Raw genomic sequence first — 27,314 nt, 5'->3', positions numbered from 1 at the left:
GCTTCCTTCAAGGAGATGACTTTCTGAGGGAGTGGATTTTATTTATTTTAATCACTGCCCTGGGTCTTCTACTTTTTTTTACCGGAGGCCTCCTACTGGCCCTCCAACACCACTTCCAGCAGCATCTGGTCCCCCATCCAGGGACTGACCAGGACCAAACCTGTTTAGCTTCAGAGGCAAGCCAGCAGTTCCAAGGTAGTATGCTGCTGGCTGGAGAGGACATTAGAGGAGAGGGAGGGGAGGGGAGGAGAGGAGGGGAGGGGAGGGGAGGGAGGGGAGGGGAGGAGGAGAGGGAGGGGAGGGGAGGAGAGGAGAGGGAGGAGAGGAGAGGAGAGGAGAGGAGAGGAGAGGAGAGGAGAGGAGAGGAGAGGAGAGGAGAGGAGAGGAGAGGAGAGGAGAGGAGAGGAGAGGAGAGGAGAGGAGAGGAGAGGAGAGGAGAGGAGAGGAGAGGCTGTACGTATGTATTTATAACCCATGGAATGCTGTATGTGGAAACATATCCCTCCTCCATCTCTCTCAAACCACAGAGGAGCTCAAGGTTACCGCGACAACAACAGGAACATGCTTCTTATCCCGTGTCTTACCTTTGCCCTTCTTCTACTGTGTGTCCGGCCACTCTGATCTCCACGACGACAACTCACACCGCTAGAGGATAGCCATGAAAACGGTCAGAGAGTATAAAAGGCAGACCAGACCTTGAGTTGGAATTGATTCACGCTTCCTTTGTTCTCACCCCCAAAAACAATCTCAACGCCATGGGGGGTTGTGCTCTGTTGTCGCATTGTAAATAAGGCAAATTGGGTTTTGATGGTTGAGATGATATCTGGCCTTGTTGGATTCTGTTGTCCTACCCATTTCCCTCCTTACCGTCTGGGCAGAAAACAGCAGGGTATATGTTAAGATAAAAGTATTGGTGTAATATGCAACTACCCTTGCTCTGTGATGTCCCCAATATATGTGAATATATGGACAGAGTTAACCATCCCTTCCCCTAGGCTCTGACACAAGCCTGTACCATCTCATAATTGATGTAGAAGCCAATCTGGGGTTTCAGCAGATCCGATTGTAGGTGTACATTTTTGCCTGTGTTGTTCTAACCCAAAGGGAAAATAAAGTGTTAGGATTCAAATGCAACCCGAATCCCTATATAGTGCACTACTTTAAACCAGGGCCAATATAGTCAAAAGTAGTGCACTATATAGGGAATAGGGTGCCAGTAGGGACGCATTGCATGTCTGCTCCACTATATCTCATCAGAGTCTGTAGGGCTGGAGGGTTTATCCGGCTAATCAGATCACAGGCATATAGGATGGCCCAGAGCAGTAAACATAAATAAACAAATACACCACTAACCTCAGGTATGAGACAGTTCTACAATGTGCACTACTAACCTCAGGTATGAGACAGTTCTACAACGTGCACTACTAACCTCAGGTATGAGACAGTTCTACAACGTGCACTACTAACCTCATGTATTTAGAAAGTTCTACACCGTGCACTACTAACCTCAGGTATGAGAAAGTTCTACAATGTGCACTACTAACCTCAGGTATTTAGAAAGTTCTACACCGTGCACTGCTAACCTCAGGTATGAGACAGTTCTACAACGTGCACTACTAACCTCAGGTGAGAGACAGTTCTACAACGTGCACTACTAACCTCAGGTATGAGACAGTTCTACAATGTGCACTACTAACCTCAGGTATTTAGAAAGTTCTACACCGTGCACTGCTAACCTCAGGTATGAGACAGTTCTACAACGTGCACTACTAACCTCAGGTGAGAGACAGTTCTACAACGTGCACTACTAACCTCAGGTATGAGACAGTTCTACAATGTGCACTACTAACCTCAGGTATGAGACAGTTCTACAACGTGCACTACTAACCTCAGGTATGAGACAGTACTACAACGTGCACTACTAACCTCAGGTATGAGACAGTACTACAACGTGCACTACTAACCTCAGGTATGAGACAGTTCTACAACATGCACTACTAACCTCATGTATGAGACAGTTCTACAACGTGCACTACTAACCTCAGGTGAGAGACAGTACTACAACGTGCACTACTAACCTCATGTATGAGACAGTTCTACAACGTGCACTACTAACCTCATGTATGAGACAGTTCTACAACGTGCACTACTAACCTCAGGTGAGAGACAGTACTACAACGTGCACTACTAACCTCAGGTATGAGACAGTTCTACAACGTGCACTACTAACCTCAGGTATGAGACAGTTCTACAACGTGCACTACTAACCTCAGGTATGAGACAGTTCTACAACGTGCACTACTAACCTCAGGTGAGAGACAGTACTACAACGTGCACTACTAACCTCAGGTATGAGACAGTTCTACAACGTGCACTACTAACCTCAGGTATGAGACAGTTCTACAACGTGCACTACTAACCTCAGGTATGAGACAGTTCTACAACGTGCACTACTAACCTCAGGTATGAGACAGACAGGTGACAGGGGTCCAACAATGTAACTCAGTTGTTCTACATCCTGTTGCTCTGCTACTGAAAACTGTGTGAAACATCAGTGAATATTTATCATGCACAGAGTGAATCAGAGAAGTATCTACAAGGACTTAGGAAAAGTTCTTAATCACCACAACGTAGTTGGAATTAGAGGGCTGGCGTTTTTAGCTCAATGTTTTGGTCTGAATGTGATTCATTCTGCACCTTTTAAGAGGGTCAAGCCTGATTGCGGGTCTAGCTGGTGATTTGTTCCGTTGCGATTGCCGTGGTAATTATAGGCTTGTTCTGATAACGGTGGCTGCAGCACGAGACTGCCTTGATGATTTCTAGAAGCACTGATTAGTTCCGTAAAGAGAATGCTCCATCTTCACCATTTTGTAGCCTTACTTCTCCCACAAGGAGAATGGCAAGCCTGTGTGCATGCGTATCGTACGTCTATCTGTATTGATCTCAATGAGATTATTTAGCATGCTAGGCTGTTATAATGACATCCATAGTCTCAGTACTGATTGTGTCATTCCTTTGTTGTTTTAGGGGCTAAATATGATATAAGAGCGTTATATGGTGAATGTCAGATAGTCCTCATATCTAAAGCTTAATGCATCCTCAGCCTTGCATTATTCACATCGCTCAAAAACACATGGACGCACACACACACACACACACTGTAATACCCTCCGCACACACACACACACACTGTAATACCCTCCGCACACACACACACACACACACACACACACACACACACACACACACACACACACACACACACACACACACACACACACACACACACACACACACACACACACACACACACACACACACTGCACCGCCACCCTGTAATACCCTCTGCCTCACACACACACACGGTCACACACTCCCGCTTGCAGGAAAGAAGATGAAAGACAGTTTGTTGAGAGTAATTGCAGAAAAAATAAATCACTTTGCTGCCCAAATATATCCCACTGCATGTTATGGAGATTTAGCCAGAGAATTGGATTCCTCCAGCTGTGAAATCCCTTTCTGTGTTCTTGCCGGCCATACACATCATTATTCTACACTACAGAATACTACAGAGCCAGGCAACACTATTTCTCCCTTCAATGCACAGGCAATTTTGCTTTTGAAAATGTTGCGTTCCATTGCAGTCATTTACTTCACCTGCCTAGCGTGTGTTTATTCAGGTTTCTGACCATCTCACAGAGAGGAGTGTGATTCATGCGTCGGCTCCTTGGTTTTGCATCAGCATCAAGATGGTGAATAAAGCTCCAAATCTTGACTATCTCAGATAAAATCACGGTGGGTTTGACTGTGAATATAATTCATGTCATGAAATGCACTCTGATCTGCATTATATTCAAAGAAATAGAGGACATGAGTGATTCAGAACCTGTTCACTTAGATTATTTTTTCTCAAACCTGTATAAACTGAAGGAACCTAGCTAGACTCCCTCCTCTTGCCAATCCACAACTCAGCGATGCCTGTCCACTTATATTGGACTTACCAAGCCTGTGTAAGGTGGAACTAACCCCAAGCTCCCTTCTTTCCTCGAAACCCCTCTAATATTTTCTGTTTCAGTTCAATACTAGTGTTCTGCTAGTGTTCTAGTGTTCTGCTAGTGTTCTAGTGTTCTGCTAGTGTTCTAGTGTTCTGCTAGTGTTCTGCTAGTGTTCTAGTGTTCTGCTAGTGTTCTGCTAGTGTTCTAGTGTTCTGCTAGTGTTCTGCTAGTGTTCTGCTAGTGTTCTAGTGTTCTGCTAGTGTTCTAGTGTTCTGCTAGTGTTCTAGTGTTCTGCTAGTGTTCTGCTAGTGTTCTAGTGTTCTGCTAGTGTTCTAATGTTCTGCTAGTGTTCTAGTGTTCTGCTAGTGTGTTAGTGTTCTGCTAGTGTTCTAGTTTTCTGCTAGTGTTCTAGTGTTCTGCTAGTGTTCTGCTAGTGTTCTGCTAGTGTTCTAGTGTTCTGCTAGTGTTCTAGTGTTCTGCTAGTGTTCTAGTGTTCTGCTAGTGTTGTAGTGTTCTGCTACTGTTCTAGTGTTCTCCTAGTGGTCTAGAGGTTTGCTAGTGTTCTAGTGTTCTGCTGGTGTTCTAGTGTTCTGCTAGTGTTCTAGTGTTCTAGAGTTCTGGCCTCTATGTGAAGTCGGGGCATAGAGAGAGGAGAGATTACAAAGCCCAGTGAGAGACAGATGTTTCAGGCTGAGAAATTTGATAGCTTTGTTGTTGTCTGACACAACACCCTGCTGCCTCACATCCTACCTCCTCTGGTCCTGCTGTTGGTTTATTCCTCCTAGGCTCAGACAGAAGCATAAACCTACCACCTGTCTCTCCTTCCCTCTACTTGCTGACAGACCACCCCATTGCCCGCTACATGGCGGCCAATCTCCTCTGGTTCTGTTGTGGGTTTGTTCTCTAACTCTGCTGTGAGACTATGAAACATATGTCCTGGAGTCCGACATGACAAAGATATTACAACACACCCTGCCGACCGTCCTATAGTGGCCCATCTCTCCCATCATCTCCCATTGTCCTATAGTGGGTTAATCTCTGAGACATGTGTTCCCTCTGCCATGGTGGTTAGTCTTTGTGACATGTGTTCCCTCTGCCATGGTGGGTTAGTATTTGAGACATGTGTTCCCTCTGCCATGGTGGTTAGTCTTTGTGACATGTGTTCCCTCTGACATGGTGGGTTAGTCTCTCAGACATGTGTTCCCTCTGACATGGTGGGATAGTCTCTCAGACATGTGTTCCCTCTGACATGGTGGGATAGTCTCTGAGACATGTGTTCCCTCTGACATGGTGGGATAGTCTCTGAGACATGTGTTCCCTCTGACATGGTGGGATAGTCTCTCAGACATGTGTTCCCTCTGACATGGTGGGATAGTCTCTGAGACATGTGTTCCCTCTGACATGGTGGGTTAGTCTCTCAGACATGTGTTCCCTCTGACATGGTGGGATAGTCTCTGAGACATGTGTTCCCTCTGACATGGTGGGTTAGTCTCTCAGACATGTGTTCCCTCTGACATGGTGGGTTAGTCTCTCAGACATGTGTTCCCTCTGACATGGTGGGTTAGTCTCTCAGACATGTGTTCCCTCTGACATGGTGGGATAGTCTCTGAGACATGTGTTCCCTCTGACATGGTGGGATAGTCTCTGAGACATGTGTTCCCTCTGACATGGTGGGATAGTCTCTCAGACATGTGTTCCCTCTGACATGGTGGGTTAGTCTCTGAGACATGTGTTCCCTCTGACATGGTGGGTTAGTCTCTGAGACATGTGTTCCCTCTGACATGGTGGGTTAGTCTCTCAGACATGTGTTCCCTCTGACATGGTGGGTTAGTCTCTCAGACATGTGTTCCCTCTGACATGGTGGGTTAGTCTCTCAGACATGTGTTCCCTCTGACATGGTGGGATAGTCTCTCAGACATGTGTTCCCTCTGACATGGTGGGATAGTCTCTGAGACAGACATGTGTTCCCTCTGACATGGTGGGATAGTCTCTGAGACATGTGTTCCCTCTGACATGGTGGGATAGTCTCTGAGACATGTGTTCTCTCTGACATGGTGGGATAGTCTCTCAGACATGTGTTCCCTCTGACATGGTGGGATAGTCTCTCAGACATGTGTTCCCTCTGACATGGTGGGTTAGTCTCTGAGACATGTGTTCCCTCTGACATGGTGGGATAGTCTCTCAGACATGTGTTCCCTCTGACATGGTGGGATAGTCTCTGAGACATGTGTTCCCTCTGACATGGTGGGATAGTCTCTCAGACATGTGTTCCCTCTGACATGGTGGGATAGTCTCTCAGACATGTGTTCCCTCTGACATGGTGGGATAGTCTCTGAGACATGTGTTCCCTCTGACATGGTGGGTTAGTCTCTCAGACATGTGTTCCCTCTGACATGGTGGGTTAGTCTCTGAGACAGACATGTTTTCCGTCTGACATGGTGGGTTAGTCTCTGAGACATGTGTTCCCTCTGACATGGTGGGATAGTCTCTCAGACATGTGTTCCCTCTGACATGGTGGGTTAGTCTCTGAGACATGTGTTCCCTCTGACATGGTGGGATAGTCTCTCAGACATGTGTTCCCTCTGACATGGTGGGTTAGTCTCTCAGACATGTGTTCCCTCTGACATGGTGGGATAGTCTCTCAGACATGTGTTCCCTCTGACATGGTGGGATAGTCTCTGAGACATGTGTTCCCTCTGACATGGTGGGATAGTCTCTGAGACATGTGTTCCCTCTGACATGGTGGGATAGTCTCTCAGACATGACATAGTGGGATAGTCTCTCAGACATGTGTTCCCTCTGACATGGTGGGATAGTCTCTCAGACATGTGTTCCCTCTGACATGGTGGGTTAGTCTCTCAGACATGTGTTCCCTCTGACATGGTGGGATAGTCTCTCAGACATTTGTTCCCTCTGACATGGTGGGATAGTCTCTGAGACATGTGTTCCCTCTGACATGGTGGGATAGTCTCTCAGACATGTGTTCCCTCTGACATGGTGGGATAGTCTCTGAGACATGTGTTCCCTCTGACATGGTGGGATAGTCTCTCAGACATGTGTTCCCTCTGACATGGTGGGTTAGTCTCTGAGACATGTGTTCCCTCTGACATGGTGGGATAGTCTCTGAGACATGTGTTCCCTCTGACATGGTGGGATAGTCTCTGAGACATGTGTTCCCTCTGACATGGTGGGATAGTCTCTGAGACATGTGTTCCCTCTGACATGGTGGGATAGTCTCTGAGACATGTGTTCCCTCTGACATGGTGGGATAGTCTCTCAGACATGTGTTCCCTCTGACATGGTGGGATAGTCTCTGAGACATGTGTTCCCTCTGACATGGTGGGATAGTCTCTCAGACATGTGTTCCCTCTGACATGGTGGGATAGTCTCTCAGACATGTGTTCCCTCTGACATGGTGGGATAGTCTCTGAGACAGACATGTGTTCCCTCTGACATGGTGGGATAGTCTCTGAGACAGACATGTGTTCCCTCTGACATGGTGGGTTAGTCTCTCAGACATGTGTTCCCTCTGACATGGTGGGATAGTCTCTCAGACATGTGTTCCCTCTGACATGGTGGGTTAGTCTCTCAGACATGTGTTCCCTCTGACATGGTGGGATAGTCTCTCAGACATGTGTTCCCTCTGACATGGTGGGATAGTCTCTGAGACAGACATGTGTTCCCTCTGACATGGTGGGATAGTCTCTGAGACAGACATGTGTTCCCTCTGACATGGTGGGATAGTCTCTGAGACATGTGTTCCCTCTGACATGGTGGGATAGTCTCTGAGACAGACATGTGTTCCCTCTGACATGGTGGGATAGTCTCTCAGACATGTGTTCCCTCTGACATGGTGGGATAGTCTCTGAGACATGTGTTCCCTCTGACATGGTGGGATAGTCTCTGAGACATGTGTTCCCTCTGACATGGTGGGATAGTCTCTGAGACAGACATGTGTTCCCTCTGACATGGTGGGATAGTCTCTGAGACATGTGTTCCCTCTGACATGGTGGGTTAGTCTCTGAGACATGTGTTCCCTCTGACATGGTGGGATAGTCTCTGAGACATGTGTTCTCTCTGACATGGTGGGATAGTCTCTGAGACATGTGTTCCCTCTGACATGGTGGGATAGTCTCTGAGACATGTGTTCCCTCTGACATGGTGGGATAGTCTCTGAGACATGTGTTCCCTCTGACATGGTGGGATAGTCTCTCAGACATGACATGTGTTCCCTCTGACATGGTGGGATAGTCTCTGAGACATGTGTTCCCTCTGACATGGTGGGTTAGTCTCTCAGACATGTGTTCCCTCTGACATGGTGGGATAGTCTCTCAGACATGTGTTCCCTCTGACATAGTGGGTTAGTCTCATGGTGGGTTAGTCTCTCACTCTCCTCAGGTGGTCCCTGAGGAGAGTGTTGTGAAACCCTGCTCCACATAAAAGTCGATGGGTAAAGGCATATGAATGAATCGCCTGAGGCTGAAAACAAAAAGCCTAGAACGTTTTGGGCTTAGAATGTCTCGGGTTTAGAATGTGTCTGGTTTAGAGTGTGTCTGTTTTAGAGTGTGTCTGGTTTAGAGTGTGTCTGTTTTAGAGTGTGTCTGGTTTAGAGTGTGTCTGGTTTAGAATGTGTCTGGTTTAGAGTGTGTCTGGTTTAGAATGTGTCTGGTTTAGAGTGTGTCTGTTTTAGAGTGTGTCTGTTTTAGAGTGTGTCTGTTTTAGAGTGTGTCTGGTTTAGAGTGTGTCTGTTTTAGAGTGTCTCGGGTTTAGAATGTGTCTGTTTTAGAGTGTGTCTGGTTTAGAGTGTGTCTGGTTTAGAGTGTGTCTGGTTTAGAGTGTGTCTGGTTTAGAGTGTGTCTGGTTTAGAGTGTGTCTGTTTTAGAGTGTGTCTGGTTTAGAGTGTGTCTGTTTTAGAGTGTCTCTGGTTTAGAATGTGTCTGTTTTAGAGTGTGTCTGGTTTAGAGTGTGTCTGGTTTAGAGTGTGTCTGTTTTAGAGTGTGTCTGGTTTAGAGTGTGTCTGTTTTAGAGTGTCTCGGGTTTAGAATGTGTCTGTTTTAGAGTGTGTCTGGTTTAGAGTGTGTCTGGTTTAGAGTGTGTCTGGTTTAGAGTGTGTCTGGTTTAGAGTGTGTCTGGTTTAGAGTGTGTCTGGTTTAGAGTGTGTCTGTTTTAGAGTGTGTCTGGTTTAGAGTGTGTCTGTTTTAGAGTGTCTCGGGTTTAGAATGTGTCTGTTTTAGAGTGTGTCTGGTTTAGAGTGTGTCTGGTTTAGAGTGTGTCTGTTTTAGAGTGTGTCTGGTTTAGAGTGTGTCTGTTTTAGAGTGTCTCGGGTTTAGAATGTGTCTGTTTTAGAGTGTGTCTGGTTTAGAGTGTGTCTGGTTTAGAGTGTGTCTGGTTTAGAGTGTGTCTGTTTTAGAGTGTGTCTGTTTTAGAGTGTGTCTGTTTTAGAGTGTGTCTGTTTTAGAGTGTGTCTGTTTTAGAGTGTGTCTGTTTTAGAGTGTGTCTGGTTTAGAGTGTGTCTGGTTTAGAGTGTGTCTGGTTTAGAGTGTGTCTGGTTTAGAATGTGTCTGGTTTAGAGTGTGTCTGTTTTAGAGTGTGTCTGTTTTAGAGTGTGTCTGTTTTAGAGTGTGTCTGGTTTAGAGTGTGTCTGGTTTAGAGTGTGTCTGGTTTAGAGTGTGTCTGGTTTAGAGTGTGTCTGGTTTAGAGTGTGTCGGGTTTAGAATGTGTCTGGTTTAGAATGTGTCTGGTTCAGAATGTCTGGTTTAGAATGTGTCTGTGGCAGGTTTAGAATGTGACAGGTGCAGAATGTGTCTGGTGTAGAATGTTGCAGGTGCAGAATGTGTCAGGTGTAGAATGTTGCAGGTGTAGAATGTGTCAGGTGCAGAATGTGTCTGGTGCAGAATGTGGCAGGTGCAGAATGTGTCAGGTGTAGAATGTTGCAGGTGCAGAATGTGTCAGGTGTAGAATGTGTCAGGTGTAGAATGTGTCAGGTGCAGAATGTGTCAGGTGTAGAATGTGTCAGGTGTAGAATGTGTCAGGTGCAGAATGTGTCAGGTGCAGAATGTGGCAGGTGCAGAATGTGTCAGGTGTAGAATGTGTCAGGTGCAGAATGTGTCAGGTGCAGAATGTGGCAGGTGCAGAATGTGGCAGGTGCAGAATGTGTCAGGTGCAGAATGTGTCAGGTGCAGAATGTGTCAGGTGCAGAATGTGTCAGGTGTAGAATGTGTCAGGTGCAGAATGTGTCAGGTGCAGAATGTGGCAGGTGTAGAATGTGTCAGGTGCAGAATGTGTCAGGTGCAGAATGTTGCAGGTGCAGAATGTGTCAGGTGCAGAATGTGTCAGGTGTAGAATGTGTCAGGTGTAGAATGTGTCAGGTGCAGAATGTGTCAGGTGTAGAATGTGTCAGGTGCAGAATGTGTCAGGTGCAGAATGTGTCAGGTGCAGAATGTTGCAGGTGCAGAATGTGTCAGGTGCAGAATGTGTCAGGTGTAGAATGTGTCAGGTGTAGAATGTGTCAGGTGTAGAATGTGTCAGGTGTAGAATGTGTCAGGTGTAGAATGTGTCAGGTGTAGAATGTGTCAGGTGCAGAATGTGTCAGGTGCAGAATGTTGCAGGTGCAGAATGTGTCAGGTGTAGAATGTGTCAGGTGCAGAATGTGTCAGGTGCAGAATGTGGCAGGTGTAGAATGTGTCAGGTGTAGAATGTGTCAGGTGTAGAATGTGTCAGGTGTAGAATGTGTCAGGTGTAGAATGTGTCAGGTGTAGAATGTGTCAGGTGCAGAATGTGTCAGGTGCAGAATGTTGCAGGTGCAGAATGTGTCAGGTGCAGAATGTGGCAGGTGTAGAATGTGTCAGGTGCAGAATGTGTCAGGTGCAGAATGTGTCAGGTGTAGAATGTGTCAGGTGTAGAATGTGTCAGGTGTAGAATGTGTCTGGTGTAGAATGTGTCAGGTGTAGAATGTGTCAGGTGCAGAATTTTTCAGGTGTAGAATGTGTCAGGTGCAGAATGTGTCTGGTGTAGAATGTTGCAGGTGCAGAATGTGTCAGGTGCAGAATGTGTCAGGTGTAGAATGTGTCAGGTGCAGAATGTGTCAGGTGTAGAATGTGTCAGGTGTAGAATGTTGCAGGTGTAGAATGTGTCAGGTGCAGAATGTGTCAGGTGCAGAATGTGTCAGGTGTAGAATGTGTCAGGTGTAGAATGTGTCAGGTTTAGAATGTGTCAGGTGTAGAATGTGTCTAGTTTAGAATGTGTCTAGTTTAGAATGTTGCAGGTGTAGAATGTGTCAGGTGTAGAATGTGTCAGGTGTAGAATGTGTCTAGTTTAGAATGTGTCTAGTTTAGAATGTTGCAGGTGTAGAATGTGTCAGGTGTAGAATGTGTCAGGTGTAGAATGTGTCAGGTGTAGAATGTGTCTAGTTTAGAATGTTGCAGGTGTAGAATGTGTCAGGTGTAGAATGTGTCAGGTGTAGAATGTGTCTAGTTTAGAATGTTGCAGGTGTAGAATGTGTCAGGTGTAGAATGTGTCAGGTGTAGAATGTGTCAGGTGTAGAATGTGTCTAGTTTAGAATGTGTCTAGTTTAGAATGTTGCAGGTGCAGAATGTGTCTAGTTTAGAATGTTGCAGGAGCAGAATGTGTCAGGTGCAGAATGTGTCAGGTGCAGAATGTGTCAGGTGTAGAATGTGTCAGGTGCAGAATGTTGCAGGTGCAGAATGTGTCAGGTGCAGAATGTGTCAGGTGCAGAATGTGTCTGGTGTAGAATGTGTCTGGTGTAGAATGTTGCAGGTGTAGAATGTGTCTGGTGTAGAATGTGTCTGGTGTAGAATGTTGCAGGTGTAGAATGTTGCAGGTGTAGAATGTTGCAGGTGTAGAATGTGTCAGGTGTAGAATGTGTCAGGTGTAGAATGTTGCAGGTGTAGAATGTGTCTGGTGTAGAATGTGTCAGGTGTAGAATGCTGCAGGTGTAGAATGTGTCAGGTGTAGAATGCTGCAGGTGTAGAATGTGTCAGGTGCAGAATGTGTCAGGTGCAGAATGCTGCAGGTGTAGAATGTGTCAGGTGTAGAATGTGTCTAGTTTAGAATGTTGCAGGTGTAGAATGTGTCTAGTTTAGAATGTGTCTAGTTTAGAATATTGCAGGTTTAGAATGTGTCAGGTGTAGAATGTGTCTAGTTTAGAATGTGTCAGGTGTAGAATGTGTCAGGTGCAGAATGTGTCAGGTGTAGAATGTGTCAGGTGTAGAATGTGTCAGGTGTAGAATGTGTCAGGTGTAGAATGTGTCAGGTGTAGAATGTGTCAGGTGTAGAATGTGTCAGGTGTAGAATGTGTCAGGTGTAGAATGTGTCAGGTGTAGAATGTGGCAGGTGTAGAATGTGGCAGGTGTAGAATGTGTCTGGTGTAGAATGTTGCAGGTGTAGAATGTGTCAGGTGTAGAATGTGTCAGGTGTAGAATGTGTCTGGTGTAGAATGTGTCAGGTGTAGAATGTGTCAGGTGTAGAATGTGTCTGGTGTAGAATGTGTCAGGTGTAGAATGTGTCAGGTGTAGAATGTGTCAGGTGTAGAATGTGGCAGGTGCAGAATGTGGCAGGTGTAGAATGTGGCAGGTGTAGAATGTGTCAGGTGTAGAATGTGTCAGGTGTAGAATGTGTCAGGTGTAGAATGTGTCAGGTGTAGAATGTGTCAGGTGTAGAATGTGTCAGGTGTAGAATGTGGCAGGTGCAGAATGTGTCTGGTGTAGAATGTGTCTGGTGTAGAATGTTGCAGGTGTAGAATGTGTCAGGTGTAGAATGTGTCAGGTGTAGAATGTGTCTGGTGTAGAATGTGTCAGGTGTAGAATGTGTCAGGTGTAGAATGTGTCAGGTGCAGAATGTGGCAGGTGTAGAATGTGTCAGGTGTAGAATGTGTCAGGTGTAGAATGTGGCAGGTGCAGAATGTGTCAGGTGTAGAATGTGTCAGGTGTAGAATGTGGCAGGTGCAGAATGTGGCAGGTGTAGAATGTGTCTGGTGTAGAATGTTGCAGGTGTAGAATGTGTCAGGTGTAGAATGTGTCAGGTGTAGAATGTGTCAGGTGTAGAATGTGTCAGGTGTAGAATGTGTCAGGTGCAGAATGTGTCAGGTGTAGAATGTGTCAGGTGTAGAATGTGTCAGGTGTAGAATGTGTCAGGTGTAGAATGTGTCAGGTGTAGAATGTGTCTGGTGTAGAATGTGTCAGGTGTAGAATGTGTCAGGTGCAGAATGTGTCAGGTGCAGAATGTGTCAGGTGCAGAATGTGTCAGGTGTAGAATGTGGCAGGTGTAGAATGTGTCAGGTGTAGAATGTGTCAGGTGTAGAATGTGTCAGGTGCAGAATGTGTCAGGTGCAGAATGTGGCAGGTGTAGAATGTGTCAGGTGCAGAATGTGGCAGGTGCAGAATGTGTCAGGTGCAGAATGTGGCAGGTGCAGAATGTGGCAGGTGTAGAATGTGGCAGGTGCAGAATGTGTCAGGTGCAGAATGTGTCAGGTGCAGAATGTGTCAGGTGCAGAATGTGTCAGGTGCAGAATGTGGCAGGTGCAGAATGTGGCAGGTGCAGAATGTGGCAGGTGTAGAATGTGGCAGGTGCAGAATGTGGCAGGTGTAGAATGTGTCAGGTGTAGAATGTGTCAGGTGCAGAATGTGTCAGGTGCAGAATGTGTCAGGTGTAGAATGTGTCAGGTGTAGAATGTGTCAGGTGCAGAATGTGTCAGGTGCAGAATGTGTCAGGTGCAGAATGTGTCAGGTGCAGAATGTGTCAGGTGTAGAATGTTGCAGGTGCAGAATGTGTCAGGTGCAGAATGTGTCAGGTGCAGAATGTGTCAGGTGCAGAATGTGTCAGGTGCAGAATGTGTCAGGTGTAGAATGTGTCAGGTGTAGAATGTGTCAGGTGTAGAATGTGTCAGGTGTAGAATGTGTCAGGTGCAGAATGTGTCAGGTGCAGAATGTTGCAGGTGCAGAATGTGTCAGGTGCAGAATGTGTCAGGTGCAGAATGTGTCAGGTGTAGAATGTGTCAGGTGTAGAATGTGTCAGGTGTAGAATGTGTCAGGTGTAGAATGTGTCAGGTGTAGAATGTGTCAGGTGTAGAATGTGTCAGGTGCAGAATGTGTCAGGTGTAGAATGTTGCAGGTGCAGAATGTTGCAGGTGCAGAATGTGTCAGGTGCAGAATGTGTCAGGTGCAGAATGTGTCAGGTGCAGAATGTGGCAGGTGTAGAATGTGGCAGGTGTAGAATGTGTCAGGTGTAGAATGTGTCAGGTGCAGAATGTGTCAGGTGCAGAATGTGTCAGGTGCAGAATGTGTCAGGTGTAGAATGTGTCAGGTGTAGAATGTGTCAGGTGTAGAATGTGTCAGGTGCAGAATGTGTCAGGTGCAGAATGTGTCAGGTGTAGAATGTGTCAGGTGTAGAATGTGTCAGGTGTAGAATGTGTCAGGTGCAGAATGTGTCAGGTGCAGAATGTGTCAGGTGCAGAATGTGTCAGGTGCAGAATGTGTCAGGTGTAGAATGTGTCAGGTGTAGAATGTGTCAGGTGTAGAATGTGTCAGGTGTAGAATGTGTCAGGTGCAGAATGTTGCAGGTGTAGAATGTTGCAGGTGTAGAATGTGTCAGGTGCAGAATGTGTCAGGTGTAGAATGTGTCAGGTGCAGAATGTGTCAGGTGTAGAATGTGTCAGGTGCAGAATGTGTCAGGTGTAGAATGTGTCAGGTGCAGAATGTGTCAGGTGTAGAATGTGTCAGGTGCAGAATGTGTCAGGTGCAGAATGTGTCAGGTGTAGAATGTGTCAGGTGTAGAATGTGTCAGGTGTAGAATGTGTCAGGTGCAGAATGTGTCAGGTGCAGAATGTGTCAGGTGCAGAATGTGTCAGGTGCAGAATGTGTCAGGTGTAGAATGTGTCAGGTGCAGAATGTGTCAGGTGCAGAATGTGTCAGGTGTAGAATGTGTCAGGTGTAGAATGTGTCAGGTGCAGAATGTGTCAGGTGCAGAATGTGTCAGGTGCAGAATGTGTCAGGTGTAGAATGTGTCAGGTGTAGAATGTGTCAGGTGTAGAATGTGTCAGGTGCAGAATGTGTCAGGTGCAGAATGTGTCAGGTGCAGAATGTGTCAGGTGCAGAATGTGTCAGGTGCAGAATGTGTCTGGTGTAGAATGTGTCTGGTGTAGAATGTGTCTGGTGTAGAATGTGTCTGGTGTAGAATGTGTCTGGTGTAGAATGTGTCTGGTGTAGAATGTGTCAGGTGTAGAATGTGTCAGGTGTAGAATGTGTCAGGTGTAGAATGTGTCAGGTGTAGAATGTGTCAGGTGCAGAATGTGTCAGGTGCAGAATGTGTCTGGTGTAGAATGTGTCTGGTGTAGAATGTGTCTGGTGTAGAATGTGTCAGGTGTAGAATGTGTCAGGTGTAGAATGTGTCAGGTGTAGAATGTGTCAGGTGCAGAATGTGTCAGGTGCAGAATGTGTCAGGTGCAGAATGTGTCAGGTGTAGAATGTGTCAGGTGTAGAATGTGTCAGGTGTAGAATGTGTCAGGTGTAGAATGTGTCAGGTGTAGAATGTGTCAGGTGTAGAATGTGTCAGGTGCAGAATGTGTCAGGTGCAGAATGTGTCAGGTGTAGAATGTGTCAGGTGCAGAATGTGTCAGTTGTAGAATGTGTCTGGTTTAGAATGTCAGGTGTAGAATGTGGCAGGTTTAGAATGTGGCAGGTTTAGAATGTGGCAGGTTTAGAATGTGTCTAGTTTAGAATGTGTCAGTTGTAGAATGTGTCTGGTTTAGAATGTCAGGTGTAGAATGTGGCAGGTTCATAATGTGGCAGGTTTAGAATGTGTCTGGTTTATAATGTCAGGTGTAGAATGTGGCAGGTTTAGAATGTCAGGTGTAGAATGTGTCTGGTTTAGAATGTCAGGTGTAGAATGTGGCAGGTTTAGAATGTCAGGTGTAGAATGTGTCTGGTTTATAATGTCAGGTGTAGAATGTGGCAGGTTTAGAATGTCAGGTGTAGAATGTGTCTGGTTTAGAATGTCTGGTTTAGAATGTCAGGTGTAGAATGTGTCAGGTGCAGAATATGTCAGGTGCAGAATATGTCAGGTGTAGAATGTGTCAGGTGCAGAATGTGTCAGGTGCAGAATGTGTCAGGTGCAGAATGTGTCAGGTGCAGAATGTGTCAGGTGTAGAATGTGTCAGGTGCAGAATGTGTCAGGTGTAGAATGTGTCAGGTGCAGAATGTGGCAGGTGCAGAATGTGTCAGTTGCAGAATGTGTCAGGTGCAGAATGTGTCAGGTGTAGAATGTGTCAGGTGCAGAATGTGTCAGGTGTAGAATGTGTCAGGTGTAGAATGTGTCAGGTGTAGAATGTGTCAGGTGCAGAATGTGTCAGGTGTAGAATGTGTCAGGTGCAGAATGTGGCAGGTGCAGAATGTGTCAGGTGCAGAATGTGTCAGGTGCAGAATGTGTCAGGTGCAGAATGTGTCAGGTGCAGAATGTGGCAGGTGTAGAATGTGTCAGGTGTAGAATGTGGCAGGTGCAGAATGTGTCAGGTGCAGAATGTGTCAGGTGCAGAATGTGTCAGGTGCAGAATGTGTCAGGTGCAGAATGTGTCAGGTGCAGAATGTGGCAGGTGCAGAATGTGGCAGGTGCAGAATGTGTCAGGTGCAGAATGTGGCAGGTGTAGAATGTGTCAGGTGTAGAATGTGGCAGGTGCAGAATGTGTCAGGTGCAGAATGTGTCAGGTGCAGAATGTGTCAGGTGCAGAATGTGTCAGGTGCAGAATGTGTCAGGTGCAGAATGTTGCAGGTGCAGAATGTGTCAGGTGCAGAATGTTGCAGGTGCAGAATGTGTCAGGTGCAGAATGTTGCAGGTGCAGAATGTGTCAGGTGCAGAATGTGTCAGGTGCAGAATGTTGCAGGTGCAGAATGTGTCAGGTGCAGAATGTGTCAGGTGCAGAATGTGTCAGGTGCAGAATGTGTCAGGTGTAGAATGTGTCAGGTGCAGAATGTGTCAGGTGCAGAATGTGTCAGGTGCAGAATGTGTCAGGTGCAGAATGTGTCAGGTGCAGAATGTGTCAGGTGCAGAATGTGTCAGGTGTAGAATGTGTCAGGTGCAGAATGTGTCAGGTGCAGAATGTGGCAGGTGCAGAATGTGGCAGGTGTAGAATGTGGCAGGTTCATAATGTGGCAGGTTTAGAATGTCAGGTGTAGAATGTGGTAGGTTTAGAATGTCAGGTGTAGAATGTGTCTGGTTTAGAATGTGTCTGGTTTAGAATGTGTCTAGTTTCGAATGTGTCTAGTTTCGAATGTGGCAGGTGTAGAATGTGGCAGGTTTATAATGTGGCAGGTTTAGAATGTGTCTGGTTCAGAATGTGTCTTCTTCAGAATGTGTCTTGTTTAGAATTTGACTGGTTTATAATGTGTCTGGTTTATAATGTGTCTGCTTCAGAATGTGTCTGGTTTAGAATGTGTTTGGTTCAGAATGTGTCTGGTTCAGAATGTGTGCCAAATTGGCCTAGCGTCGTCCGGGTTAGGGAGGGCTTGGCCGGTAGGGATATTGGCTAATCGCGCACTAGCGAATCCTGTGGCGGGCCGGGCAGAGTGCGCGCTAACCAAGGTTGCCAGGTGCACGGTGTTTCCTCTGACACATTGGTGCGGCTGGCTTCCGGGTTGGATGCGCGCTGTGTTCCTTCTCCCCCCCCCCTTCCCCCCTCCCCCAACAAGATTTAGATGCAAGTGGCTGTTCCACTGGTTGTCATAAGGTGTATGCACCAATTTGTAAGTCGCTCTGGATAAGAGCGTCTGCTAAATGACTTAAATGTGATGTAATGTAAATGTGTTAAGAAGCAGTGCGGCTTGGTTGGGTTGTGTATCGGAGAACGCATGACTTTCAACCTTCGTCTCTCCCGAGCCCGTACGGGAGTTAGTAGCGAATAAAACAATTGGATACCACGAACATTGGGGAGAAAAAGGGGTAAAAAAAAAAATGTGTGGTTTAGAATGTATCTGGGTAGAATGTACCTGGTTTTATAATGTATCTGGGTAGAATGTGCCTGGTTTTAGAATGTATCTGGGTAGAATGTATCTGGTTTTTGAATGTATCTGGGTAGAATGTATCTGGGTAGAATGTGTCTGGTTTTAGAATGTATCTGGGTAGAATGTGTCTGGTTTTAGAATGTATCTGGGTAGAATGTGCCTGGTTTTAGAATGTATCTGGGTAGAATGTGCCTGGTTTTAGAATGTATCTGGGTAGAATGTGCCTGGTTTTAGAATGTATCTGGGTAGAATGTGCCTGGTTTTAGAATGTATCTGGGTAGAATGTGTTTGGTTAAAATGTGTCTGGTTTAGAATGTATCTGGTTTTTGAATGTATCTGGGTAGAATGTGTTCGGTTAGAATGTGTCTGGTTTTAGAATGTATCTGGGTAGAATGTGTCATGTTTATAATGTGTCTGGTTTAGAATGTACCTGGGTAGAATGTGTCTGGTTTTAGAATGTATCTGGGTAGAATGTGTCATGTTTATAATGTGTCTGGTTTAGAATGTACCTGGGGGTAGAATGTGTCTGGTTTTAGAATGTATCTGGGTAGAATGTGTTCGGTTAGAATGTGTCATGTTTATAATGTGTCTTGTTTAGACAGTATCAGGCTCAAAGCTGAAACAATATTTCCAGGGTACCAGTGTTATGAGGTGATAAGATACTGTATATGTTGATAGTAAAGCTGAGATGTGAGGGTAGAGGCTGAGATTGGCGTAGCAGCCTTTGATGTCTGGGCTAGTTTTCTTCTTTTCTCTCTGAGTCCTTTTCTGCAACCTGCCATCCGAATAACCAGCAATATCTTCTCTCAGTAATAACCAGTCTTTTTACACACATAATGTGACTTCAGTGAATAATATCATATTTACCGAGGGCAACATTTTACACCAATTCAGGTTGGTGAGTTTCCCTTATCTTTTTTCCTCCGTTACTTATTTGTTCACTCTCAGCCCCCCACCCACCCACCCACACAATCACAAACACACCTCATCACCCTCTCTCTCCCTCTTGCTCTCTCTCTCTCTTTCTCTCTCTCTCTCTCTCTCTCCTCTCTTGCTCTCTCTCTCTCTTCTCTCTCTCTCTCTTCTCTCCTCTCTCTCTCTCTCTCTCTCTCTCTCTCTCTCTCTCTCTCTCTCCCTCTTGCTCTCTCTTTCTCTCTCCTCTCTCTCTTTCTTTCTCTCTCTCTCTCTCTCTCTCTCTCTCTCTCTCTCTCTCTCTCTCTCTCCCCTTGACAGGACCAGCTTGCTTAGGGGGCTCTTCTCCAGGTTAATTTCTCTGTAGGTGATGGCTTTGTTATGGAAGGTTTGGGAATCACTTCCTTTTAGGTGGTTGTAGAATTTAACGTCTCTTCTCCCTCTCTCTCCTTCTATGAATATATGTATAATAAATGGACTCCGTAACCGTGGAGTCCGTGTGTGTGTGTGTTCGTCTTATCAGGACAGCGGGGCCTAGAAGTAGCAGCTGTAGAGATGGATGTTGTGGAGGTGGTGGGGGAACCAGCCGCGGCGTTTCATTAGTCTGGCAATTATATTATATTTAGAGTGTAACAGTGTGGTGGTCCAGCTCTCCAAACTCAATAAGCCCTCTGATATCATAACCCTGCTCTGTGACACCTCTTATTTTATCGCCCTGCTGGTCCCTTCTAATAATCGTCTCTCAGTCGACGCTCGCTAAGCACCAAGCGCTCCACTGAAATACGACCCCTATGTCCTCCCCGAGTCGGGCCCGAGAGAGGGGGTGCGGCGAGGGGGTGAGAGAGGTGGTGAGGCGAGGGAATGAATCAGAATTGTGGGATACTGAAGGCTCGCGTCCCAAATGGCACCATGTTCCCTATACAGTGCACTGCTTTTGACCAGATTGCTTTTGACCAGATTGCTTTTGACCAATGCACTATATAGGGAATAGGTTGCCATTTGGGACACCCATCGTCCCCCCATTCCTCCTCTGCTGCACACATCACAGCATGTAAGTGGGGCAAGGCTGATCTCTAGCTCTGGGTGCTTCCTTAGAGGCCATTGACTGTAGAGGAGAGGAGGAGAGGAGAGGAGGAGAGGGGGAGAGGAGGAGAGGAGGAAGGCAAAAGCAGGTTCTAAATAATCAGAGGAATGAGAGGAAAGCTATAAGGAAAAAAGTATCTGTAGCTGGGAAGAAGAGAGCACGTAGAGTGAAGAATGATAAACACAATGAGAGGTTTGACTTGAGGTGATATATGGTAGGAATCTCTGACGGAATACTCTGAAAGCACATTCCAGTACAGGTTGGCCAGATATCTAGTATTGGCTGTCAAGATATCTAGTATAGGCTGGCTAGGTATTTAGTACAGGCTGGCTAGGTATCTAGTATAGGTTGGCCAGATATCTAGTACAGGTTGGCCAGATATCTAGTACAGGTTGGCCAGATATCTAGTACAGGTTGGCCAGATATCTAGTATTGGCTGTCTTGATATCTAGTATAGGCTGGCTAGGTATTTAGTACAGGCTGGCTAGGTATTTAGTACAGGTTGGCCAGATATCTAGTACAGGTCGGCCAGATATCTAGTATTGGCTGTCTTGATATTTAGTATAGGCTGGCTAGGTATTTAGTATAGGCTGTCTAGATATCTAGTATTGACTGTCTAGGTATTTAGTACAGGCTGGCTAGGTATCTAGTATAGGTTGGCCAGATATCTAGTACAGGTTGGCCAGATATCTAGTACAGGTTGGCCAGATATCTAGTACAGGTTGGCCATATATCTAGTACAGGTTGGCCAGATATCTAGTATTGGCTGTCTTGATATCTAGTACAGGCTGTCTAGGTATTTAGTACAGACTGTCTAGGTATTTAGTACAGGCTGTCTAGGTATTTAGTACAGGCTGTCTAGGTATTTAGTACAGACTGTCTAGGTATTAAGTACAGGCTGTCTAGGTATTTAGTACAGGCTGTCGAGGTATTTAGTACAGGCTGTCTAGATATTTAGTACAGACTGTCTAGGTATTTAGTACAGGCTGTCTTGATATCTAGTATAGGCTGTCTAGGTATTTAGTACAGGCTGTCTAGGTATTTAGTACAGGCTGGCTAGGTATTTAGTACAGGTTGGCTAGGTATTTAGTACAGGCTGTCTAGGTATTTAGTATAGGCTGTCTATGTATTTAGTACAGACTGTCTAGGTATTTAGTACAGGCTGTCTAGGTATTTAGTACAGGCTGTCTAGGTATTTAGTACAGACTGTCTAGGTATTTAGTACAGGCTGTCTAGGTATTTAGTACAGGCTAGGTATTTAGTACAGGCTGCCTAGGTATTTAGTACAGGCTGCCTAGGTATTTAGTACAGACTGTCTAGGTATTTAGTACAGGCTGTCTAGGTATTTAGTACAGGCTGTCTAGGTATTTAGTACAGGCTGGCTAGGTATTTAGTACAGGCTGTCTAGGTATTTAGTACAGGCTGTCTGGGTATTTAGTACAGGCTGTCTTGGTATTTAGTACATGCTGTATAAGTATTTAGTACATGCTGTCTTGGTATTTAGTACAGGCTGTCTAGTTATTTAGTACAGGCTGTATAAGTATTTAGTACAGGCTGTCTAGGTATTTAGTACAGGCTGTCTAGGTATTTAGTACAGGCTGTATAAGTATTTAGTACAGGCTGTCTAGGCATTTAGTACAGGCTGCCTAGGTATTTAGTATAGGCTGTCTAGGTATTTAGTATAGGCTGTCTATGTATTTAGTACAGACTGTCTAGGTATTTAGTACAGACTGTCTAGGTATTTAGTACAGGCTGCCTAGGTATTTAGTATAGGCTGTCTAGGTATTTAGTATAGGCTGTCTATGTATTTAGTACAGACTGTCTAGGTATTTAGTACAGACTGTCTAGGTATTTAGTACAGGCTGTCTAGGTATTTAGTACAGGCTGGTAGTAGGAGACTGGATGTGCTCTATTGCCTCTCTAGGTTGTCTTCTGGTGGGGTCAATCTTCCATACAGATATATTTAACTTAGGTGACTGTATGGGTCCACTGTCTGCCACAATGTCTGTGATGTGCAGCCTCTCACCATGTTCTCTGCTGTCTCTTCTCTGTCTGTCCCGGTGTCGCGCCTGCCCCGGCAGACGACAGATGACATAGTATCGTCGGCGGAGTGCTCCAGCGACGACGAGGATCTGGAGGAGTGTGATTCCGGACACGCAGGTGGGATGGGTGTGTCGAGTTGTGCTTTGCTCAGACCTACCACTCTATTTTTATTCCTTTGATTGATTTGCAACCAAAACCCCCCAAAAAGAGGATCGTTCTCTTCTAAGCATCAGGTCCCATGGGAGCCTAAAGTGTAACTTCAGAATACTCCCTAAAAGCACCATGAGATACAGTAGTAAGGGTCTGAGGGTTTCAGCTATACGTATGTGGAAAGTTGAAAGAGCTCCAAGCACTTTGAAGTTGATGAAAGTAAATCCTTAGCAGGCCCTCTGTAGAAAAGTCACTTTTGAAGTTTTGAAGTAATATTTATGCTCCAAACTCTGAGTAAATGTATTCATAGTTCTACACACCCGCATATGTTATAGTGTTGTAGTCTGTAATACAGTTGGATTATAGTCTCTGATACAAATTACACTGAGCGGTGGGGCCTCTGGTCGTTAACATGGTTAAAAGCGTGAATACTAAATTGTTTTCACTCAGCATTCAAAGGAGAGCAAACTTTCAATCAAAAAGTACCAAATTAGTATCAAGCTCCATGTTCACACTGATGCTTCAAAATGTATCTGTCCTGTTTTACATGGTTGACATATTCCTTGCTGTGTGTGTGTGCGCTTCTTCTCGACAGAGGATACATTTTGAGATTATTTTTTAAAAGGGAACAAAAATGCTTTCAGCATAGATACTGTGATATGTAGCAGACTAACAACAACAGACCCAGTCCTCCCCCCTCTCTCTTCTTGTGATATGTAGCAGACTAACAACAACAGACCCAGTCCTCCCCCCTCTCTCTTCTTGTGATATGTAGCAGACTAACAACAACAGACCCAGTCCTCCCCCCTCTCTCTTCTTGTGATATGTAGCAGACTAACAACAACAGACCCAGTCCTCCCCCCTCTCTCTTCTTGTGATATGTAGCAGACTAACAACAACAGACCCAGTCCTCCCCCCTCTCTCTTCTTGTGATATGTAGCAGACTAACAACAACAGACCCAGTCCTCCCCCTCTCTCTTCTTGTGATATGTAGCAGACTAACAACAACAGACCCAGTCCTCCCCCTCTCTCTTCTTGTGATATGTAGCAGACTAACAACAACAGACCCAGACCTTCTTGTGATAGTCCAACAACAGACCCAGTCCTCCCCCTCTCTTCTTGTGATATGTAGCAGACTAACAACTTGTGATAACAGACCCAGTCCTCCCCCTCTCTCTTCTTGTGATATGTAGCAGACTAACAACAACAGACCCAGTCCTCCCCCCTCTCTTCTTGTGATATGTAGCAGACTAACAACAACAGACCCAGTCCTCCCCCCTCTCTCTTCTTGTGATATGTAGCAGACTAACAACAACAGACCCAGTCCTCCCCCCTCTCTCTTCTTGTGATATGTAGCAGACTAACAACAACAGACCCAGTCCTCCCCTCTCTCTTCTTGTGATATGTAGCAGACTAACAACAACAGACCCAGTCCTCCCCCCTCTCTCTTCTTGTGATATGTAGCAGACTAACAACAACAGACCCAGTCCTCCCCCTCTCTCTTCTTGTGATATGTAGCAGACTAACAACAACAGACCCAGTCCTCCCCCTCTCTCTTCTTGTGATATGTAGCAGACTAACAACAACAGACCCAGTCCTCCCCCTCTCTCTTCTTGTGATATGTAGCAGACTAACAACAACAGAGTCCTCCTCCCCCTCTCTCTTCTTGTGATATGTAGCAGACTAACAACAACAGACCCAGTCCCCCCTCTCTTCTTGTGATATGTAGCAGACTAACAACAACAGACCCAGTCCTCCCCCTCTCTCTTCTTGTGATATGTAGCAGACTAACAACAACAGACCCAGTCCTTCCCCCTCTCTCTTCTTGTGTCCTAACAACAACAGACCCAGTCCTCCCCCTCTCTTCTTGTGATATGTAGCAGACTAACAACAACAGACCCAGTCCTCCCCCTCTCTCTTCTTGTGATATGTAGCAGACTAACAACAACAGACCCAGTCCTCCCCCTCTTCTTGTGATATAGCAGACTAACAACAACAGACCCAGTCCTCTCTCTTCTTGTGATATGTAGCAGACTAACAACAACAGACCCAGTCCTCCCCCTCTCTCTTCTTGTGATATGTAGCAGACTAACAACAACAAGACTAACAACAACAGACCCAGTCCTCCCCCCTCTCTCTTCTTGTGATATGTAGCAGACTAACAACAACAGACCCAGTCCTCCCCCCTCTCTTCTTGTGATATGTAGCAGACTAACAACAACAGACCCAGTCCTCCCCCTCTCTCTTCTTGTGATATGTAGCAGACTAACAACAACAGACCCAGTCCCCCCTCTCTCTTCTTGTGATATGTAGCAGACTAACAACAACAGACCCAGTCCTCCCCCTCTCTCTTCTTGTGATATGTAGCAGACTAACAACAACAGACCCAGTCCTCCCCCCTCTCTCTTCTTGTGATATGTAGCAGACTAACAACAACAGACCCAGTCCTCCCCCCTCTCTCTTCTTGTGATATGTAGCAGACTAACAACAACAGACCCAGTCCTCCCCCCTCTCTCTTCTTGTGATATGTAGCAGACTAACAACAACAGACCTTCTTGTGATATGTCCTAACAACAACCCCTCCCCTCTCTCTTCTTGTGATATGTAGCAGACTAACAACAACAGACCCAGTCCTCCCCCCTCTCTCTTCTTGTGATATGTAGCAGACTAACAACAACAGACCCAGTCCTCCCCCCTCTCTCTTCTCTCTTTCTCCTGTTTGGTCCTTTTGTTTCCTTACACGTTGGAGCCTTACCTGAAACACTCTAATAGACAACAGATATCCTCCAACTTCTGTGTGCATCGTTTCTCTCTCTCCTGCTACACCACACATAGTTGTCACCAGGTTGAAGTGAGTTATAACTCTCAGTAGTGTGAAATAATAATAAAATAATGATAACGCATAATGCCAGAGCTGAGCAGGAAGTAGATTTGAAATGGAAACATATCACTTGTTTTGAGACAACTTGGGTTTAGGAGCGGTTTGCTGCATGCTAATATTAATGATAAGCTGTCTGTCATGTCCCCAACAGAGCTCAGATCAGCCCCATCAGAGCACAGCCAATCATATTGTCTGTCATGAGGATAATTCATCCAGATACACTCCTACTAGTCCTGAAAATGAATAACTACAAAGAAATATTGCCTGGTTCAATGTGAACCAGCATAGACATAAACTACCCAGAACAGACATCCCCATTCAAGTCACCGTTCTGTGGTTGGTAAATGTTCCGGTGGACGATTGAATATTCAAATTCTATGACTATTGTGTGAAGGGCCTCTCTCGCTCTCTCCTCTCCTGAATCCCTGTGGAAGTCATTCTCCCCCTCTCCTCCCTCCTGTGGAAGTCATTCTCCCCCTCTCCTCCCTCCTGTGGAAGTCATTCTCCCCCTCTCCTCCCTCCTGTGGAAGTCATTCTCCCCCTCTCCTCCCTCCTGTGGAAGTCATTCTCCCCCTCTCCTCCCTCCTGTGGAAGTCATTATCCCCCTCTCCTCCCTCCTGTGGAAGTAATTTTCCCCCTCTCCTCTCCTGAATCCCTGTGGAAGTCATTCTCCCCCTCTCCTCCCTCCTGTGGAAGTCATTCTCCCCCTCTCCTCCCTCCTGTGGAAGTCATTCTTCCCCTCTCCCCCCTCCTGTGGAAGTAATTTTCCCCCTCTCCTCCCTCCTGTGGAAGTCTTTCTCTCCCTCTCCCTCCCCTCCTGTGGAAGTCATTCTTCCCCTCTCCTCCCTCCTGTGGAAGTAATTTTCCCCCTCTCCTCCCTCCTGTGGAAGTCTTTCTCTCCCTCTCCCTCTCCCTCCCCTCCTGTGGAAGTCATTCTTCCCCCTCTACATTTACATTTAAGTAATTTTAGCCCCCGCTCTCCCTCCAGAGTCGACTTCCCTCTCTCCCTCCCCTCCTGTGGAAGTAATTTTCCCCCTCTCCTCCCTCCTGTGGAAGTCTTTCTCTCCCTCTCCCTCTCCCTCCCCTCCTGTGGAAGTCATTCTTCCCCTCTCTACCAACCTGTGGAAGTCATTCTCCCCCTCTCTACCATACTGTGGAAGTCAATCTCCCCCTCTCTCCCCTCCTGTGGAAGTCATTCTCTCCCCTTCTCTCCCCTCCTGTGGAAGTCATTCTCTCCCTCTCTACCAACCTGTGGAAGTCATTCTCCCCCTCTCTACCAACCTGTGGAAGTCATTCTCCCCCTCTCTACCAACCTGTGGAAGTCATTCTCCCCCTCTCTACCAACCTGTGGAAGTCATTCTCTCCCCTTCTCTCCCCTCCTGTGGAAGTCATTCTCTCCCTCTCTACCAACCTGTGGAAGTCATTCTTCCCTCTCTACCAACCTGTGGAAGTCATTCTCTCCCCTTCTCTCCCCTCCTGTGGAAGTCATTCTCTCCCTCTCTACCAACCTGTGGAAGTCATTCTTCCCCTCACTACCAACCTGTGGAAGTCATTCTCCCCCTCTCTACCATACTGTGGAAGTCTATCTCCCCCTCTCTCCCCTCCTGTGGAAGTCATTCTCTCCCCCTCTCTCCCCTCCTGTGGAAGTCATTCTCTCCCCTTCTCTCCCCTCCTGTGGAAGTCATTCTCTCCCTCTCCCTCCCCTCCTGTGGAAGTCATTCTCTCCCTCTCCCTCCCCTCCTGTGGAAGTCATTCTCTCCCCCTCTCTCCCCTCCTGTGGAAGTCATTCTCTCCCCTTCTCTCCCCTCCTGTGGAAGTCATTCTCTCCCCTTCTCTCCCCTCCTGTGGAAGTCATTCTCTCCCTCTCCCTCCCCTCCTGTGGAAGTCATTCTCTCCCTCTCCCTCCCCTCCTGTGGAAGTCATTCTCTCCCTCTCCCTCCCCTCCTGTGGAAGTCATTCTTCTCTCCCCTCCTGTGGAAGTCATTCTCTCCCCTTCTCTCCCCTCCTGTGAAAGTCATTCTCTCCCCTTCTCTCCCCTCCTGTAGAAGTCATTCTCTCCCCTTCTCTCCCCTCCTGTGGAAGTCATTCTCTCCCTCTCCCTCCCCTCCTGTAGAAGTCATTCTCTCCCTCTCCCTCCCCTCCTGTGGAAGTCATTCTCTCTCCCCTCCTGTGGAAGTCATTCTCTCTCCCCTCCTGTGGAAGTCATTCTCTCCCTCTCCCTCCCCTCCTGTTGAAGTCAT

The 27,314-nt window shown here is 46.3% G+C and overlaps 1 protein-coding gene across 14 annotated transcripts in view; it reads left to right on the top strand.

Moving 5' to 3' along the window:
* Positions 1-27,314, top strand: part of LOC118378319 (neurexin-3b-like) — a 778,567-nt gene that overhangs the window by 733,194 nt on the left and 18,059 nt on the right. For all 14 annotated transcript variants that reach the window (XR_008141146.1, XR_008141145.1, XM_052524146.1 and 11 more), the window contains one exon: positions 22,082-22,160. Coding sequence is in view for 12 of the 14 variants with exons in the window: in XM_052524146.1 (XP_052380106.1) it covers positions 22,082-22,160 (79 nt within the window). In the remaining 2 variants the exon portion in view is untranslated. The remainder of the gene's footprint in view (positions 1-22,081; positions 22,161-27,314) is intronic.

The sequence above is a fragment of the Oncorhynchus keta genome, chromosome 8, assembly GCF_023373465.1.
Source record: "Oncorhynchus keta strain PuntledgeMale-10-30-2019 chromosome 8, Oket_V2, whole genome shotgun sequence".
In the NCBI taxonomy this organism is placed as follows: Eukaryota; Metazoa; Chordata; class Actinopteri; order Salmoniformes; family Salmonidae; genus Oncorhynchus; species Oncorhynchus keta.
The sequence above is the reverse complement of the archived record's forward strand: the minus strand, read 5'-3'. Positions and strand labels throughout refer to the sequence as shown.